Source organism: Nothoprocta perdicaria, unplaced genomic scaffold (assembly GCF_003342845.1).
Source record: "Nothoprocta perdicaria isolate Ctin4 unplaced genomic scaffold, notPer1 scaffold_11, whole genome shotgun sequence".
Classification (NCBI taxonomy): Eukaryota; Metazoa; Chordata; class Aves; order Tinamiformes; family Tinamidae; genus Nothoprocta; species Nothoprocta perdicaria.
This window is the reverse complement of record NW_020454205.1, coordinates 1,609,766-1,629,954: the sequence shown is the minus strand read 5'-3', so window position 1 is coordinate 1,629,954 and position 20,189 is coordinate 1,609,766. Positions and strand designations below refer to the sequence as shown.

General features: G+C 42.0%; 1 protein-coding gene across 1 annotated transcript; it reads right to left on the bottom strand.

Moving 5' to 3' along the window:
• Window positions 1–19: 19 nt before the first annotated feature.
• On the bottom strand, window positions 20–19,034 carry CCDC150 (coiled-coil domain containing 150). Its single transcript, XM_026048231.1, has 24 exons — window positions 18,889–19,034; window positions 18,447–18,658; window positions 18,173–18,348; window positions 17,508–17,576; window positions 17,172–17,288; window positions 15,368–15,497; window positions 13,749–13,792; window positions 12,760–12,852; window positions 11,910–12,017; window positions 11,122–11,237; window positions 10,758–10,935; window positions 10,354–10,422; window positions 9,734–9,826; window positions 8,694–8,777; window positions 6,273–6,442; window positions 5,752–5,845; window positions 4,949–5,118; window positions 4,073–4,199; window positions 3,397–3,591; window positions 2,914–2,982; window positions 2,671–2,832; window positions 2,225–2,311; window positions 600–763; window positions 20–74 (listed from the first exon to the last, which is right to left on the bottom strand). The coding sequence occupies exons 1-24, from the start codon at window positions 19,032–19,034 to the stop codon at window positions 20–22; spliced, it is 2,928 nt and encodes a 975-aa protein (XP_025904016.1).
• Window positions 19,035–20,189: the final 1,155 nt, after the last annotated feature.

Here is a 20,189-nt window from a genome sequence, read left to right as displayed (position 1 = left end):
ACTTCCTGCACAGCTCAGCTCAGCTGCCTCCTCGCTCTGCCGCCCAGGAAGGGGAGCTCGCCTCGCCTTTTCTCCTGCAAAAAGGCACAACAGTTCAGGACTTGATCTGCTCTTGGGAGAATCTCTGCAACTACCAAAGAAGAGATTAACGGTTTAGCAGCTTACGGATCCTGCAGCAAGGCTCAGCAGAGGGTGAGTAAGAACGGCCAGCAGTGGGAAGTGCTGTGGGATCTACACCACAAAGGCAAGCCGGCTTTTAACAAAGTTTGGCGTGTGTGTATGGGGGGGGGTTAAACAATGAAACAGAGGAGGGAAGAAAACACACTAGCTGTTAGCTTTCATACAAGTATTCAGGTAGTGAGATTCAGCAAAAACATCAGGTGTGCAAGAGAACTTAGCTACATACTGGATAAATATGACTACATACTATCATGTAGTCATAGTGTTTTTTGCTGATTAAATATGGACCTTGGCAGAAAAATGAGGGAACACACTAAACTGGAATAGGAAGAGAGGTCTGTTTTTTCTCAGTGCATGAAAAATTGTGAAAAAAAAACTTCAGCTGAATTCCAGACTGCCAAATGCTCCTCTCAGCTTACTTGCTTTGGTCCTGCTTTGAGGTGAACGTGCTCGCGTGCTTTACCTCCCTCTGCAAGCTGCTCTCGTCAGGGGTCTTGGCGTGGCGGTTCCGCCTGAGCTGCGGCTGCAGGCTGTCAAACCGGGCCTTGAACCAGCGGCGAGCTTCCTCCAGGTTAGCTGTGATCTGGCAAAGGCAGCAGTCCTTAGGGCTGCGGAGCGAGAGGGCAGCGTGCGCCGAGCTCCGGTGCCAGGCACTGTGCTGGGAGCGGGAGAGCAGCACGCAGCGGCTCCTCTCCCGTGTGCGCCCTCTCCTCCTGCGCACAATGCGCTGGCTTCATCGCAGCGGCAGAAGCCAACATTGGTCTCTAGAGCCAGCCCAAAATACAGAGATGTTGCAGAGAGGGGGCAAATGCCACAGTTGTGGTTGAATACCACAAACTCCTTAGAAAGATGAGGGAAGAATACTAACTTGGACAATACTACTTTTGCTATTAAAGTCCCTTTCAGGCAGCTGATCCAAGTACTTGGACTTGGATCAACAGCAAGCAAGACTGAGGCACCTCTGTTTCTCATTTCAGTACAGATTAGGGGTGGACCAGCTGGAGAGCAGCCCCGCAGAGAGGGACCTGGGCATTATGGTGGATGACAAGATGACCATGAGGCAGCAGTGTGCCCTGGTGGCCAAGAAGGCCAATGGGATCCTGGGGTGCATTAAGAAGAGCATCTCCAGCAGGTTGAGGGAGGTGATCGTCCCCCTATACACAACCCTGGTGAGGCCACATCTGGAGTACTGTGTCCAGTTCTGGGCTCCCCAGTACCAGAGGGATGTGGAGCTGCTGGAGGGAGTCCAGCGCAGGGCTGCAAGGATGATCAGGGGCCTGGAACATCTGCCCTGTGAGGAAAGGCTGAGGGAGCTGGGCCTGTTCAGCCTGGAGAAGAGAAGGCTGAGGGGGGACCTCATCAGTGTCTGTAGACCCCTCAAGGGAGGCAGTGACGAGGAGGGGGCGGCCTCTTTTTAGTGGTGGCCAGTGACAGGACTAGAGGAAACAGCCACAAGCTGAGGCACCAAAAGTTCCACAGGAACTTAAGAAAACACTTCTTGACAGTGAGGGTGACAGAGCCCTGGCACAGGCTGCCCAGAGAGGTTGTAGAGTCTCCCTCTCTGGAGATCTCCCAAACCGGCTTGAATGCAGCCCTGTGCCATGTGCTGTAGGTGACCCTAGGGGGGTTGGACTAGATGACCTCTAAGGTCCCTTCCAACCTTAAGCATTCTATGATTCTATGATTTCTTTGCTTTGTGCTGGTTAATACCATATAAAATTAGCTCCGAAAGTAAATTTTCACCCCAAGCTACTGTAGTAATGCATATAGAAACCGTAATAATGTGATAGAATATGATAGATCCTGATAGAGAAAGCTGTGGGGAGAAGAGCTTTCTGTCTCTACTCCAATAATCCCACTTCTTTTTTTTCCCTTTTAAGTTAATTTTCTCTGTTGTAAACACCAGTTCATCACTCTAGATTTCAAAATAAGCAAGTATATCTCCCTCTTCACTGGAGAATTTCAGATTCAGGGCTCACACATACCCTGAATTGGTATCTCGTTACTTCCAATGATAGATAGGGCTCATGTTAAATAGTCTCACCAGTTCTGATTCAATGCTGGCTTCCTTTAGTTTCTGTTCCGTTTCTTCTTTACTTTTCTTGAGATGTTTGACTGTTTCTTCCAATCTCTAGACAGAAAGAGAAATGTCATTTTTGAGGGGGTTTTTTTCATGGAAAAAGTTACAATTTTGCAAAATTAACAGAATGACTTTCTTTTCAAAAACTGACTTAAAAATGTAAAAAGCATAGACTTTTGCAAAAGACATGGAAAATGATTGTTAAATTGTGAGATCTATACTGTTATTCCATAGTGAATATAAGATTTTTTTTCTCCTTGGCCTTTCTGGCGCAGACACAGGTTTATAGGAGTGTCTTTTGATATCAGATTCATGGAGTTTTGTTAGCATGCCCTTCTAGAAGCCCATAGATGCTGTTTAAACTGCAACCACTGCTTTCTCATCACACTTTCATAGTGTGCTCACTTTACCTGACACTGGTTTTCCAGTTGCTGCCCTCGACTTCTCTCTGCTTCCAGATGGGTCTCTAGCTGCCTGTTCCGTGTTTGCATTTCATGTTGGTTTTTCAATAACTCTTGCATCTCCTCCTGCAAACTTGCCAACTCTGTCACAAATTTTTGGATGTTCTGTGACTAGAGGCAACATAGGAATGAAATTTCAACAACTTATTTCATCAGATCACTCTCTTCGGGAAGCTGGTGAAGAGAACATACCTGTTCATAGTTCTTCTTCTGATACTGCTCTTTTATTGCTTCCATTTCCCTCAATTCAGATTCAATTTCCTTGAAATTGTTGAAAGAAAAACAGAACTTCAGGAATTTCTCAGGCTCATCTGCAGAAACAGGTTCCACTGACAGTGTTCCCCTCCACTGTCTCCTAAGGCCCCGCAGGCCTTAGTAGAACCAAGGCTCCGGTGGCAAATGGAGAGTAAGGAGACAGTAGGGTTACCCGAGGTTCCTGCCTGGAGCAGCTGCCAGAGGTTCTGTTACTATGAAGACTGGGAAGGGAATAACCACCACATGAAGCAACCTTTGCCACAATCACCAGTTAAACTGATTGTACCCACAAACCAATAAACTAGACAACAGGCTGACTTATAAGTACAGCTTGGGGATAAGGAGGAAGGAGTGGAGCTGGGAATCCAACATACTGTTTAATATAGGAAGAAAAAAGGAGGAAAAAAAACTTGCACAGACCTTAATCCTCTCTGCATTCTGAGCACTGCCAGCTTTGGAGGCCAGGCAATGTCGGACTTGAATTCTCTGGCCTTTAAGCTTTTCCTTGTAGCTAGCCACAGACTTTTCCAGCTCCGATACTTTCTGCCGTAGCTCCCGGTTTGCACGGGAAACTTCACCTAGTTTGGAGGATGCTTCATCAAGGGCCTTCTTGAGCTAGGAGAGAGAGGAAAAGGGGAGTTCACAAACTAAAAATCTGTTTGTTTCCTACACTGTTCATAAGGAGAGTGCAAAAATGGTTCTCTATGTCTGGATTATGCGACATCTGGTGATTGGCTGTTGTCTGAGTAATATTAAGGTCAAGCTAAGCTTTATGATACAGCCACCAAAAATGAAGGGAGAATTTCTGCCTTTCACATTTGCACTTGGAAACCTGGAGGTTTCCATATGTCAGATTATCCTTTCGAATTTGCTGTAATGACCGATATCAATGCCTTGGTCTTATGTATGGTGGGAGTGCCAGGGAGATAAAATAGCACTGGCAAGAAACAGAGGGCACAGGTATCACTTTGTTTGTAAACAGGCGATGCACAACTCCATGAAGATCAGGAGAGAGAGAACTATGTCATGAACTGCTTTTTTTTAAAAAGTTTGAAAACTGGACAGAAAGCCACTGTGCAGTATTTTCCCTTTTCACCTCAGCAGATTCTCGATGGGCAGCTTTTCTAGAAGCCTCTTGCTCCATGTGAAACTGCTTCTTCAAAGACTCCAAGCGTTCAGCAAATGTCTTTTCCTTAGTCTGAGCTTCTTCCACTAGCTGTTTCCTTTTAAGGGAAGAAGCAACATCAATCATACACATGTACACTTAACGTGCTTTTCTTTAAAAAAAGAAACCACTAGAATAGGAAAGAAAATTCCATTGTAAATGCTTCTTTTGTCTTGGTTAAACTCTTAGCAACACTAACACTTAAGAATTTGATTTGATAAAAACATATGTAGGCTTCACATGCTCTATTTCCAAGGAGATTGCAAATGGCTACATAAGATTTTTCTCAAACTTTAGGACTACTTATTTCCCTTCAGAGAAATAGGTGGCTGAGCCTGCCTGGACCAAGGACAATGAGGCGATTCAGGATGCACCAACGCTTACTGATAACTACTTTTAAAGTTTTAGCTACTTTTTAGTGTGTAGATGCTTAGTTTAATGTGGTGTCAGGGGGGTTAAACATCTGTTCGGGGGCAGGATCAGGAGGTTAAACAGCTATACTGTTTAACTATGGTCTCTTTATACTATAGTCTCTTTGCTGTAGCTGTTACAGGCCACTTCAAAGTGCAAGTGATACCCGCAATCCTTACGGACAAGCTCTTTCCTAACCAAGTGCCACAGCAGCCCTAGGTAATCAGCTAGGTAATTAGTAACTAAATGAAAAGACAAAGCAGTTCATTGATGTAGCTCTATCTTCACATCCTGAGCTGGCAGCATGATAGTCAGCATGGATACTGATAGATGAGAAAAGGCCCAAGATCTGGTGTTAGTGAAAAGTTATGTTTCTCCTCTTGGATTTGTTCTTACCTGCAGACTAGCAGCTGTTGCTGCTCAGCTTCTTTGCTTTTCAGGTCATACTGAGCCTGGATCAGCTTGTTCTGCAGGGTATTATTGGCCTGCACAGCTTGTTCCAGACGAAGGGCAAGTTTCTTGTTGTCTGCTCTAGTAACTTCCAGTGCTTTACGAAGTGGTTCCACCTGGGCAGAAACAAGAAATCAGACTTTTTTTTTCTCAAAAGAAAAAGCATGGGCAGGAACATCATTCCCTTCCCAGTTGGCATCAGCTTATTGGAAGAGTCTGTTCACCCACTGCCTGGTGACAAACATCCTTCTGGGCACAGCACCTAGATGGGATTCCCTACAAAGCCGATGCACAGGCTGGCTCGGTCAGAAGGATCAGAATGTCCTGTCATATAATTGTGGTTCTCTTGGAAAAAAGTGCCCTGGCCAGTAGTGAGGGTGGTTGGGCTGTAAGAAAATTATTTTTAAACTAGGAAGGAAGGAAGCAAGCAGCTCTGGCCCTTTTTCTCCCCTCCATCCGTTCCCTCTCCTTTTTGAAGCTCAATATATTTCAGAAATCTCTATGCTGATGCAGAGAGTAAAAACTTCACAAGGAATGTTATTTTTGATAGGTTTTAACTTTATCTTAATCTTTACTTGCTTCTTTCAACACTTGGAAAGTTACTGCTCCACAGCCTAACACAGAGAGAGTATTTTGCCCCCATTCATGTGAATGTGTCACCTCAGTTTTCCAAACACCTAAAAGGTGGCAGGCTCAGCCCTGGAGATGCAGCAGCCCTGCCTATTGCTGTGGCAAAAAGGGCTCCCTACCTGGCTGCTGTGCTCGCTTCCCATGGCAGCCACTCTGGCTTGGCAACGTTCCAGCTCTGCTTCCAATATCTGCATTTTCTGTTGACTCTGACTCCTGAAAATGGAAATAGGGTAAACAAATAATGTATCAGCTCTGTGCACCTCTCCTCTGATATGCTGGCAATCTCATAGTTAGGTTCTGTTTTCTCTGTAGGAAGTTTTGCCTATCACTGCAGTTAAAATTCAGTTTATTCTTGCCTGCTTCCCACAAGATGCACACACCTGACTTAGCAGAACTCTTACAAGCAGCGTTTCACAGCACTGGCCAGGAGGCTTCAGTGTGCGTGGCTCATCGATACCAGATATGTTTCAATGTTGCAGGAAAAGATAGAGGCATTTTACAAACAAACTTGTGCTAAAGCGTTTACTAGTCAGAGCTGTGGGAAAGATGCCACTTCTCCACTACATCAGTCTTTAGCACACTGCAGAACAGGAAGAACACCAACACAACTGACCCCAGGAAGAACATCAGCTCCATTTACCTCTCTTTTCTGAGACTGCAGATTTCAGCATCCTTGTGTTCCAGTTCGGTTTGTACTGCCTCCAGCGCTGCCTGCGTCTTGCTGTGAGAAGCTACCACATGCTCCAGCATGGCTGTCACCTTGCTGTTATCATTGTTTGCTGCCTCCAGCTGGCGCTGCAAGTTAGCCACCTGAAGCACAAGCAAGCAGGCAAAGGAGCAGGAGAAGCAGTTACCTGTCATTTTTTAAGAATGCGCATGCTTGTGGCGGTGCCAAGAGTACACAAGGATTTTTAATACAGAAACAATTTCTTCTAAATACACAGTCTTTGTCTTACCCTAATTTTAAACCTGAGTTTCATTAATAACTTCCAGTGTTTATGTGCTCTTGGCACCGCAGGTAGTCCCCTCAGATGCATAAAGCTGAGCTTTTAGTCAAAAACCAGTTGTCAGCACAACTTTTCACCTGCATCTCTTTCATACAAGAAACACTCAATAGATTTTAGTGTTTGTTAATTTTCAGACACTTCTTCATTCACTGCCAGCAACTATTTAATTGAAATGAACCCTCTTTCTAACTTGCATTTCTTGCTCTTAACTCACCACATCAAAGTCTCCTTTGCTACCTGCAGCAGACCATACAGTTTTCAATATTCTTGGCGTTAGAATGTCTATCTTAGTCTCCAGCCTTTCCTCCATGTTCTTGATAGCATCTAACAGAATCCTCAGGCTGAGCTGAAGACAATCTCCATGGTCAGAAGACTTTCTGGAAGGTTCATCTGGTTCAAAATGAACCCGGTGTGAAGCAGAGTGGAAAGCAGTGCGTTTCACGGTTCCTTCTTTTGAACCTGCACCTGACCTAGCACTGGGATCAGCAGACTTCTGCTGCCAGGGTCTTGCTGGGGATTTTTTTCTCTTTGGTGCCATTTCTACTACAAAACTAATCTGTCCTCAGAAACAGTGAAGATGTGAGTACAAAAATATATATATATATATAAATATATATATATTAACCACAGCAGAAGTAAAAGCCACAGTAGCAGATGCTACATCCTATCCCTAGGCTTGCATTACATTAGGAAGATCTCTCGCCCCAAGTAAAGCATCTTAAAGTGCATGGTTTTAAGTGCTCTTCCATGACACTCCCCACAGCACTGCAATTTCTCTCCGTGTTCCTTAGCAGCAATATGCTGACAGCTTCTTCTTCGGAGCCCACATTCCCTCACTGTGATGTCAGGCAGCGTCACAGCTCTGTGGTGCCGGCAGGTTCTGTGCGCAGCTCCGTCCCGCTCCTGCTGCTCGCCCCGCTTCTGCAGATCTGTTCCCAAAACTGACAGATTCAGGCCATGACTGCTAACTGCCAAGGCAATGCCCAGTTTCCTTTGATTATTTGATGGACTGGCTTCTACAATGGAGAATTAAGGTACAAGCACAACTTTAATTCTGCTTTGAGGAGATTAGATGGCCGAGAAAGGGCCTCCTGTTTTCCAGGCAAGTGTCCTAAACACAGTTATGTCCTGCATCTAGTTTCTACAGCACGGCAAGCGGATTACTGATGTATACTAATGTACTCAGTGACACTGAAGAATAAACTCTCAACAGTACATACTCTTCAGGAACTTCCATTCCTTCTCAGAAACCAAATCATCCTCATGGCAGAGTACATCAGAGGTATATCCAAGCAAGAGAGCTAGTCAAGCTAAAAATATTATCTGCAACTGTGTTTTTTTCTTTCTTTTTTTCCCTGCTCTTCTTACTGGGCAACTAATGGTAATTCAGGAGGACAATCCTTATAAACCTGTAAATTGCACACTTTCCCACCCGAATACGTGTCTAACTTGAATGAAAATGGGTCTGCTGCCTGTTTTAGTTGTACTTCTGTCCTTCTCATGTTAATTTTGCTGGAATCAAATTCTGTGTTCACGCGCAAATTCAGATGCTAAAGCTAATATTAAATCTGAATCTGCTTTATTCAAGAAAGTGTGCTAAAAATTATTTCCAAAGAGTACTTAAACATTAGTTACAGTCTGGACATAATTCTGAGGAGTAAAAAGTTCTCTAAGTCCTACTGTACCTGAGTGTATTTGGTCTCTAGGGCTGCCTTGTGCATTTGTGAAGTTAGCTAGTATCTGGATGTGCACTTTAGTCGTAAAGCAAAGATGGATGCAGCAGGAAATGGAAAAGCTTTAGCTTGACTGGAGTCAGTACTTGTCTTTTGCAATAACATCTACTTTGTCAATAACATCTTGACCTAATCTGTCTCCCAAACATAATAAGCAGTATGGGCAGGATGGAACTTGATTTTGATATGTGCTCAACACTGCACAAACAAGTAGGAACTTCCTCCAAATTAAAGAGTCAAGAACTAATGTTGAATAATCTTATATAAGATGAACGTAAAAGAAAACCTTGTTAATCTGGTAAAAAAGGTGCTGTGAAGTACCTCGAGTTTTCCTTTGTCATAGGCCAGTTTATTCTTGCTGTTAGTCAGCTCTGCTAGCACCTGCTGCACCTTCTGCTGGGCATGCTGAGGAAACAAGAGCACAAGTCACCATTCCCTAGGAGCAAAGGGGAAAAAAGACAAAAAAAACAAACAAACATAAAACTGCCCTTCAATGCTCTTTTATGCTTCTTTATCAATCCTTCCACTATTGATTTATAGCACCTTTCTTTTTGTTTTAAGTGAAAGCCTAAAAAGGGAGACAGATGCTGTGAAAGCAGGAAAAGAGAAAGAGAGAGAGAGGGGAAAAAAAGGAGCTATAAAGGTATAAATACTTCCTGGCTAACTTAATCTCCAGGAAGAATCCCTCCAATTAGTAAAGATGTCATAGAAGCACAAATAGCAGAAATGAGATGAAAGATAAATCTTGACAAAAGGAGCACAGTAGCCAAAAGAACTAGAGAAGAATGAGAAAGCATTGACAAAAGCAAAATAAAATAATTAGAATGACAGCAGTTAGGAAATACAAAAAAAAAAAAGAGAAAAGGATTAATTTCCTTAATTAATGTAGCATCTGTATGCTATATTAATTCATGTTCTTAAACCAATGACTGACAAAATAGTTTGGAGATAAAGAGCAAACATGGTGACTGAGTAGTGAAAAATAACTGAATAGGACAAAGTTTAAAAAAAAAAAAAAAAAAGGGAATCTGATCCTGAAGCACAAATTGTTCACAGAGTAGAAAATAAAACCAATATTAACTCCTTGCTGATGCATTTAAGCACTAGAAAAAGGAACAAAGTCATAAGATTTAAATGGCATATCTAATCTCCAGTACCTGAGGCTCAGCTAGTTTCAAATCTACAGTCAGTAAATCTAAAAAACAGAGAAACTTTTAAGAAGTTATTTTATCTTTTTGTTATTTCCTTTTCTGATTCCCTAGTTTGATCTTCCACTTTCCATACAATCCAGACTACTTCAGACTGCAGTTTGATACCTGGCACAGTTACTTATTGAGTATTGTTGTTATAAAGCAGCTTACTTGCTGGTCTTCCAATGCAGCCAAGCGATTCAGCAGCCTTTTGTTTTCTTCCGCTAGTGTCTGCAGAGAGGATTTCATTGAAGCCATTTCTAGCTATCAAGAGAAAAAATAGATATCATCATACTGCTTCAATATTTTCACAGTCACCTGACAAAACTGCAGTATTATATATGAAATAGATACAGCCTATACTCTTTCGGAGAGTCTTTCCCCAACGATTAAAGAAATTCCCCAAGTCAATCCGTTGTGTTGGCTTATATTACCATGCTAGGGAGTTTCTCATTTATACCACAAACGCTACATTTCATTTTCCAGGCTATGCAAGGGAGTTACACAGTTAGAGGTAACTGAAAGCAGCAGATTTTTTTTTTTTTTTTTTTTATCAATGTTGCATTAGGAGCAGGACAAGCTTATTAACACAAACAGGGCCTCGTGTAGGTAAGCAGTAGGATTTTTATCCCAGAAGGCATAAATAAATACATAAGAGATGTAACAAACATCAAAGAGAGTATATGGTTATGATATTTAGAACTCTGTTTAGAGCTAATATAGACAGAACAAAGAAAATTAAAACAAAACTTACTGGAATACTGAATTTAAAGAACAATCACACAAAATACCTCGTTCTCCGTTTTTTCTACTTCCAGTTTGTTCCTTTCCTGTGTTATCTCATTTGCTGCTGTTTTTATCTATGAGGAGAAATTTGAAATAATTTATCTGAAAAGTTTCTAGATTCACAGGAATTCTATGTATCTATAAAACTACCGATCAGGAGGTCAGAAGTCAACTCTGCAATTCACAAATTGTATCTGCAGAGCTGTCCTGTCCTCTTTCCCTTTTAATGCTCCATAAAAAAGACATTACAGGTCAAAATACAGAGAGAGTAAAAAGCAAGAGCACGTGTCTCCTTTTGCCATGGCAATAGCAATAGATCATCTTTCCACAAGCAAAGCTAGTATGAAAATGAAGATTTTCGGAAAGTGGATCCTAAAGCTGTCCGTTTAAAATCCTAAGTTTCATGTACCTCCTGTTTAAGATCTTCCTTTTCAGCTAGCAGAGATCCCCTTTCTTGCAAAGCTGTCTCCAGTTCATCTTGCAGTTTAGCCACAGTACATTCCAGCAGCTTTCTCTGGGTGGCTGCTGCTTCCTCCTTAAGGTTTGCTTTCTGCTTGCATTTTCCATGCTTTGTATGCAAGGCTTCCCTAAGGACAAGAAAGAGCCAAGCTGGAATACCAGCTCAGTACACGGAGAACAGAGAGTGGCCTTCATATGAGATACTAAACCTTTTGTATTAATAAGTAACAAGTATTAGAGAAGCAGAATACAAGGTGGCAAGCCCGCAACAGAAGTTGGAGAAGAAAGAGGCTGCAGATGAGAGATCTGCTCACAGCTCTTTCTGAAGCTGAGCCCTCTCGCGCTGAACGCTCCGCAGCTCTCCCAGAATGTCAGCACAGGCAGCGTCCAGAAGGGAGTCTTGCTCCTGCAGCTGCTGAGTCATCTTTTCTTGCTCTGACTAAAGGGGAAAAAATTACCCAGGCAATTAATGCCAATATGAAAACAACACGGACACGAGCATGGAACTGACAAAGCTGTTAATTTATCATCAGGCTCCTGTGTTGTCCCTGCAGCTCCACATGCTCCTTCTAAGGATAGGTGTCAAAATGCAGAGCTACTTCACCCAGATAGAGCTTTATATTTATTATACATAATAGGTAGCTATATATGGAGCTCATTTATATATGGAACTCATTTAAGTCCTGATGGTTTAATTTAGCTTTTTCATGTGCAGTCTGCACAATGCCCATTAATTCCTGCTTGCCTCTTCCGCACAGGTTCTTACAGGCTATTTTTACAGATCATTTTTATATTGCATCTTGATTCTTTCCCCTCCTTCATAACACAGGTTTTTATTTGTGGTACTGAAATAACAGTCTTTGAACCACATTAAGTCTTATTTTTCTTTTTAGAAAACTCTTTTTCAAACTGATAACCTAGTAAATTTTACAACTTATAATTTTAGAACCTTTTAGAACTCAGCCCTTTTAGAACTTATCTCACTATATGTGCTATTTATGTGTACAGTACTTTGCTATATTCCCATATATAGTATTTTCTTACCAGCTCCCTAATGGAAAGTTGCAGACAACTTTCTTGGCCTGGGTAACAGGTTACATACCTTAAGGGTGGCCTGATGATGTGAAATGAGATGAACATTCTCCATGGCAACAGTTTGCAGCGTGGTACTGAGGTCTGAGCATTGCTGGCTTAAGTGGTCATTAAGGACCTGATTAGACAGAGGAAGGAGGAAGATGACAAACATCTTTAGACTTTTTAGCACAGTAGGATGTCAGATATCTTCTAAAATTTCTTGTAGATTTTATTCTGCTTAACCATAGTAAAAGTCAAAAGAAAGTGTGTTTTTAAGTGGGTGGTGATTTATGGGGGGGGGCGGGGGGGGGAGGAAGAGGAGGGAGGAAGGCAGGCAAAAGTTAACAAGAATAATAATTAATTCTGAAGTACAGAAAAAGGACAAGTAATGTTTCTAAATGAAGGCAAAAATGGAGAAAGAATCCTAGTAATTTCACGTGGAGGTCAACTTTTTGACCCAAAGGTAGAGGATATTTTGGCTAAGCAATTGCTTTAGATTTATCTCATTACCAGAAACACATAGATGTAGAACCTAAAGGTGCAAAGGAGTATCAAGGCAGTACTTTAAGGTGTATAGAAGTGGGAGCAGCAGTAGTTCTTCACATCTTGTCCTTCAAATAAAACATCTGCAACAAGGCTGATTTAAATTAACTACTTTCCAAAACTTTCCAGCCTTAAAGTTAAGAATTCATGGCTACTCACCAGATTAAATTTCCTTCATTGGAAGTTGTTTATCAGCCATTATTACCTGAGAGCATTGAACTTCATTTCCTGAGCTGACCTTCCCAGTGAAGATGTGATTATTTCCCATTATAATCACTTGGTTTGCTATACATTATTTCTGTTTTAGAAGCAAATGAAGAAGCTCTTCTCATTACCTGCACTTTCTCTGTAGTTTCTTGCAGGGCAGTTATTTTCACCTGAAGCTGCAGATTCTCTTCTTGTTGTCTGTTCAAGGACAGCTGTGCATTCTAAAGGGCAATAAAAAAGCATTTCCACTAATACCAATTTAAAATAGGCTGTTACTCAGCCAGGAGCTTCACGCATGTCAAGACTTTGTCTTATACTTACCAGTTCCTTTAAGCTACTGCTACCTGGCTCTGTGCTCTTGCAAGCGCTAGATGTGACTCGTGCAGTACAGGCCTCTTTCCAAAATACAACTTTAAAGTAGTAACCAAAGGACTGCTCGTTTTGCAGATTCTTTAACTTTCCTTTGAAAACTATGATCAACTTTGTATTCCTTCTCAGCTCGAACTCATTTGCCTCCACTATAATTAATCTCGACATTTTTAAAGCTGAAAGGTCTCCCTGCCAGAAGGGAGTAGCATTCCCAATTCAAGGAATCCTTTCCCAACATGCAAGACTGCAAAATTAAGCAGAGCTTTTACTTCATCTTCACTGAGACTTACTAATTCAAAACCTATTTCTGGCAGCACACACAGATGCTACAAAGACTGTAAGCAGATCTCTCTGTCCATTTAGTACGAGCTGAGATGCTGATTTTCTATACTGTTAATTTATTAATCCATCTATTTGTTTTCTTTCTATGTGAAAATTGCATTGCCGCAAGTGTGCTTTGTGGTCAGTTCCAGGCTTTCCAAATAAAGCTTTCACATCACTACTTTGATATTTCTGTACAGTGTAAGGGTTATTTTTTCCTAAAGCAATTGCAGGTTGGTAATATAATAACAAATGAATTCAGTAATAACAAAACATTTTTACTAATTAGTACCCTGGGTGGCACTTTTCTACATAAAAATTCTGCCTCTTAAACACAGTACCTTTGAAAGAGTTCCAACAGGTAGCTGTTTAAGATCTCTATACAGACACTTTCTTCACAAAAAAACCCAAAATGTTTGTAACTTACTTTTGCTTCTTCACCAAGCTGGAAAATTATACAATTCTTGGAGTCTAAAAAACAGAAAAGAATGTCAGAACACACTTTGTTATCTGTCTGGTAATTTTAAAATATTTTGATTTCATGTTTTAGTTTAGCCAAGCTATAGAATATACCACCAACAGGTAAGATTTATACAAATATGCTGTTCTTTAATGTTTTCATTGATGACTTGAACATTTTAGAAAGATTACTGCACAGCTATCACTTCCTCTGTAAATGAAGTGCAACTTCTTTCTCAGTTTTACCGTTAAGCACGCATTTACGTCACTTTTACACACACCACTTTTGTGAGTGCTTGAGCAAATCAGGTTACCCAAAGAGTGCTGGTTTCTTGTTCAGCTATTTCTCTACTCTTCCTGCTTATAACATATAGATCTAAAAACAGTATTTTTGCTGTATTCTGCATCCACCTGTCTCTAAAAGCCAACCTTATTCTGTTATGCTGGATGAGATACTATTAAAATGGAAGACAAGAGGCAATTCAAAATAAGCAGGGCAGGGAGAGGAGTCTAGCCAAAAACATTACAACATCCAATATATGATCTACGAAGATCAGTCAAAAATGTTTTCAACTAAAAGGGGCAAAAATCCCTAATCCTAATCAACAGGATTATTTGATGTAAAAAGAGAATTTATAAAGAGAATTCATGTGTCTTATTCAAATTGGTCACTTGAACATCGCAAGTGACATGTTTTCTTCATGTTTTGAAGAATTTTTCTGCTATCAACAAACCTCTCACCAGTGAACCAAATCTGCCATAGCATGACAAGATTCTTTTCTCTTGCTATGGCTTACTCAAAAATGCCAAATGCCTTTTCTGTCCTGCAGGTTAGTAATTGTTGGGCCACCTGTGGTTCACAGAAAAACAAACACAAAATATGGGACACAGGAGCAGTTCTCTAACAGCAGGAACAGGAGGAAGTAAGTCCTGAAGGAAGGATCATGGGAAGAAGAACAATTTATGCTAGGATTTAAGGTAGGGTTATTTTAAATTATTATATGGGAATAAGGTACAGATGCCAGATTAGGAATGTTTGCCTGTAATTTTTACAAATATGCATCTCTTACACAAGTGTGGTAAATGCCCTTTAACTCCCTCATAAGCAGCAACTTTCACATGAATAGACTGAGAATTGAAATCAGATCAGCTACAAGCTTAACCAGCATATATATGTTATATATGTATACATATATTGTTCTTGTTCATATATGTGATGTTTACTAGACTTTTTTATTTTTTTAATCATAAGACTCAATAGCACTGAGCATTCTACTTCCACATCAGTTCAGGGATCATGTGCTAGATTGTCTCCTCTGCAAGCAGTCTTGCTGATGAAACATAAGCAGTATGAAACATAACTGTTGCGTATTTGTTACCCCAAGTAAAAACAGTCTTCAGAAACTTTGCACACAAAGCAAGGGAAGCCTTTAAAATTTCAGCACCTGCTGAAATTCAAGCTGCCTGTTATACCAGTTAACTGATACACCTGCCACAAATCTGTAGGACCTCAGTAACTCATGATCTGCTTGTTCCCACTCACTGGGAAAGCAGGGTTAGGAAAATGTTGAGAACTCACTGTCTTACCCAGTTCAGCCTTCAGCTGTGTGCACTGCTGCTTCAGCTGCTCAGTTTTTCCCTCCTCTTCTTGCAGCATCTCTCGGGCCAGCTGCACATCTTTATACAACTCCTGGCAGTCCTGCTGCAATAGCTGCACCTTCAATGACAGCCCTTATTATTCTCCAAGATGCAGAATTCACTGAGGCAAATCTAAGCAAATTATAGAGCCCGAAACATTGATCCAACTGGAAAATAAACTGCCTGATCAGCTTCTCTTCTTTTCCATGTTCCCCCAACTAAATTCCATTCAAAAGACTTTCATGGCAAATTTAAATTTTCCTATGTGTTCACGTTCTCATAATCACCTTTACAAGACAGATAGAATCAAACAAATGAGTTTGCATTATTCAAGATTACACAAAAGGTCAAGCTATAAAGGATGAAGGTGAATATAATCTGCAGGGCACTCTACAAGTCTGTCTCATGCTGGTTTCTGGAAAATTTTGTTTTTACATTAATTATAAATAGATCATTGGGTTAGCTATAGCCCAAAAACTGATCAGAAGCTGATAGATGAATTAAAGTGAGCCTTTGCTTTTTGCAAATTCAATAGGGCATTCATATTTTTTTCCATTCCTGTTGTAGAAGAACAGAAAAGGATGAAAGAGATTTAGGAAAGAAAAGTGTAGTAATTTCTAATACAGTCTTGTATCTAAGTAATTTAGTAATTTAAACAGGCCTTACTGTTGCTAAGATTTCAGAAGTGATAGAGTGGCTGCCTGTAACTTGTTTGTGTGTATGCGTATGTGTGTGCATAAGAACATTATGAAAGTAGCAAAAGAATGTTAAACTTTGTGTAATTTGTATCTTCTAGGTAAGATTTATTTTTCTGTGACTAGAGGAGTGAGTCAACCTACAAAGAGAAAAATAAACCAGTCATTATCTTTCCTTTTACTAGTAAAACTAATATCTATAAAGCTGCAGATGTATACATAATCTCCCTCTTTTCATACTCCTCTTCAAACTGCTTATATTTCCTCACTTGGTCAGTTATTTTCAAAACTTTAAACCTACTTCATTCATGAAGAGATGGACTATCCTTGGCACATTTGCAGAGGATACTAGAGAATGCAGAGAAGCAGCTGACATGCTGAACAGCAGAGCTTTGACTCAGAAAGACCTTCATATATTTGGATCTTCAAAAGCTCCACAAAAACCCTGTGCGGTTCAATAGGGAAACATGCAAGTCTCTGCACCAAGGGTGAACCCTGGCTCAGGAGCCTTGGTTTAAGATGGAGAAAACGGAGAGGGAACAAAAGAGGGCTACGGAGATGGTTGAGGTCCAGAAAATATGAACTATGAGAAGAGGCTGAGCGAGCTGGGCCTCGAGAGGTTAAGCCAGGGTCAAATTGCATCATGGTAGTTACAAAATACCGCCACATAATATGACAGGGGGCAAAGACCCCAAATGTAAGGTTTGTGAGGTTCAGATTGAGCACCAGGAAATCTTTTTAACTTGAAAAAAAGGAAAAACTACCTAAAGAGGTTTTTGCCTATCAGCCTATGGACTCTGCTAGACAAACCCACCATTGACTCAATCTGCTACTGATGACACTTCCTTCAAGCAGGAAGTTAAACTAGATCATCTTTTCTAACTGGTGTCCGTATGATTAAGTTTAATGAGTTTGTTTGTAAATATATACTACATTACCATTGAGTAGTTGTGAAGTGATTTATCTGTTCTCTAGGCAGGACACACAAGCTCTCAATTTTCCTTTCAAATGAAAAGTGGAAAAAAAATACAAAAGAAGAATGAAAAAGTTTTGCAAACCTGCTTCCGTTCTGCTTCTACAGTTGTTTCCATGTCCTGTACATGACACATCATGGTTGCTTGGGATTCCTCCAAAGATTCCCGGAGGCTGATCTCCCGGGACAGCTGTTCCATTAGCTAGGGGAGAAAAGAACTAACAAACTCCTAATTCAGGCCTGATTAAGTAAATTGAACAAATACTTTGAGATCATACACGAGTAATGGGATATTTAGTTACAAGCACATTCTGATTGTGCACATTTCAAATTGGCACCTATTAGTAAAGATATTCTTCAAAGCTTTAAATAATACTGGGCAAATTCAGCCTTCTATTAAGGTTTCTGCTCTTGTACTTACATCCTGGAGTCTGCAGTTCCTGTTCTGGTTTGTGTTCCTCAGCTCCTCGGCTGCAATTGCTACACCCATCTAAAGAAGATGAAGGGAACAAACGGTTCTATCCTGTCCTATCATGTTCATGACTATGTCAAAAGCAATAGGTATCAAGAAATAAAACGTCCATGCTGAAATCTACCTAGGATTTGATTTCTATCTCCAGTCTGATGTTCTCTGTTCTGCAGCACTGAATTGAAGAGTGCAAACGCTAAGCAGCAACCAGTTATTTAATACAGTTAACCTTAAGTGACATATTCCACTGAAGTCGAAAGAGACATAACAGTAGAGGTGTAGGACTGAAAATGAGAAAATTAAGTTCTCAGAAAAACTGAAAAGCTATTGAGAACTTTGCATATAAAAACTAGAATAAACTTAAATCCTGTAAATGGGAGAATTATAAATTACTTTTATTCTTGAATTATTGTCTATTTCTTTATTGGCAGAACCACAGATTCTCATTCTCATAATAACTTTTCTCTTACAATAACAAGCAAATTCATAAATTCTAAGACAGCATATATTTCATCTGCCTATATTTCAGAGATCATAGTACTTAAAGTACTACAGATAATCCGCTAATCCTAAAAACACAGCAAAATTCTAATCAGTGTATGTGCCAAATTCTGTACCTTTGCTGCAGCTTTAATCTCCAGGGCAGCACTTAGCCTTTGAACATCTTTGCCCTTTTCTTCGGCCTCTTTCATGTCACTCAGTTGCTGGCGCAACTTCATTGCCTCTTGCTGTACAACCTTCATTTCCTGCAAATGTTCCTCCTGCACCGCATTCAGCCTTTGCTCCAGCTGGGCTGCCAGGTGGAAAAGCAGAGGAAAAAAACAAAGTTATCATCAGAAGAAACTTACAAAAGCACAATAAACTAGGAAGAAGTAAAATATCATTCACTACCTGCATGCTTGGGATTCAGTTCCTTTTCCATCTGCAGGCGGAAGATGTTTAATTTCAGTGTCTGTACGACGCTCTCTAACTGGCACATCCGACTGACCATGGATTCACAGTTTTTCCACAGTGTGTTTTCCCCCACAAACGCTACCCTGGCCTGCACAGGACTGACGGTTGCGTAGCTAGCAGGTGTCTCTAGGGCCTTGGAGTGGAAAAGGCTGGAAAGGAGAGAAGATTGATCTACTACACGAAGGCACACATGTCATTGCAAAGATGCATTAGAGATGGGGAGAGGAAAACTCGTGGAAAGTTTTCTGCCATGCCTGCTGCCACTCCATCAGGACAATCCCAGCGGAGCAAATGGACACTGAAGCAGGGCAAGGTGAGGGAAAGGGAAGAAAGCCGAAGCTCTGCAGGCAGGAACGTTTCGTGCCCGCTTCCTCCGCACCTCTGCCCGGGGACACCGAGCGCCTCCAGCTCCCTCGCCAGGGCACTGGCCTCTTCCTCTGCCACCCTCATCCTCTGCCGCAGCACAACAAAGGCCTCAGGCACCGTCGCCTTCACACTCGTGGGGGAAACAGTTGGCCTGGCCATGGCGGCACCGGCGCTGCCCGCGTCCCTGTCCCGTCCTCACGGCCCCCGACGGCGGCAAAACACCCAGGCTGCCATCGCGGCCGCTTCAAACTCGCCCGCGGCCGCCGTCCTGCGCATGCGCGCCATGCCGCCGCGGGACACAGCCGGGCGCGCCGAACGCTGCGGCGCATGCGCGGCGGGCTGGGCGGGAAGGGGCGGCGCCAGAGCATGCTGGGAGCTGTAGTCTCGCCCCGCTGAGGTAACGGAGGCGTTGGCGAAGCCGGGGGAGGTGGCGGTGCCGCCGCGCCTGATCCGCGCCATCCTGCTCGGACCGCCGCCTCTCACTGAGCGGATTTCTCGGATTCCCAGGGAAGGTTGCTTTTCACCCTCCTTTTCTGACCACCGCGCACCCTTCTTCGCGGGCTGTGGTGCGACGTTGGCAGCCTGCTTCGCACCTTCCCCTCACAAAATGGCGGCCTCGGCCTTGCGGTGCAGCCGCCACATGGTGGCGTCACCGCCCCCCAGCGCTGCCTCGCGCCTTGGCTGGGCTGCGAAAGCCTGCGAGGAGCGCCCCGGTGCTCTTTGCATTGCACGTTGCTTTCTTGTGAGAGGAATTCAAGTAGTGCTCAAAACGAACTATGCTTACAGTAATAATGGTTTAGAATCAATTTGCAGGATGCATAGACCCAAAATTCTATGGAAAAGATGCCCTTGCCAAACTCCCCTAACCAGCAGGCAAAGAGCTGTTTCTACAGCTGCTCAACCCGGTGTGTATTGAATGAACCATCATGATTGGCCATGCGGTCACTTTGGTCTGTAAGCAAATATGGTGTTTTAATGTGTACGCAGCCAGTTGCTGCAGGTTGGTACTGTTACTGAGTAGTGTTGTCTGCAAAAGCACCTGAGGTGTCAGGCTTTGAAAAAAATAAGATATTTTGGTGCACTGCCTTTTACTTATTTTCAGAGAGGGAATGTGTCTCTGTAGTCTAATGGTTAAAACACAAAATTGTGGGATTGGTGAGGCTGTGTCTGAAACAGACATGAAAACAATAGTGCAGCCATCAAGTGTAAGTTATTCTGGGGACTCATGCAAAGATGTATAAAAAATTCATATATATTTTTTTCTTTTACTTTTGGCAGCTCATTGGGCTTCTAAGGGGTATCTGTGTATGATGC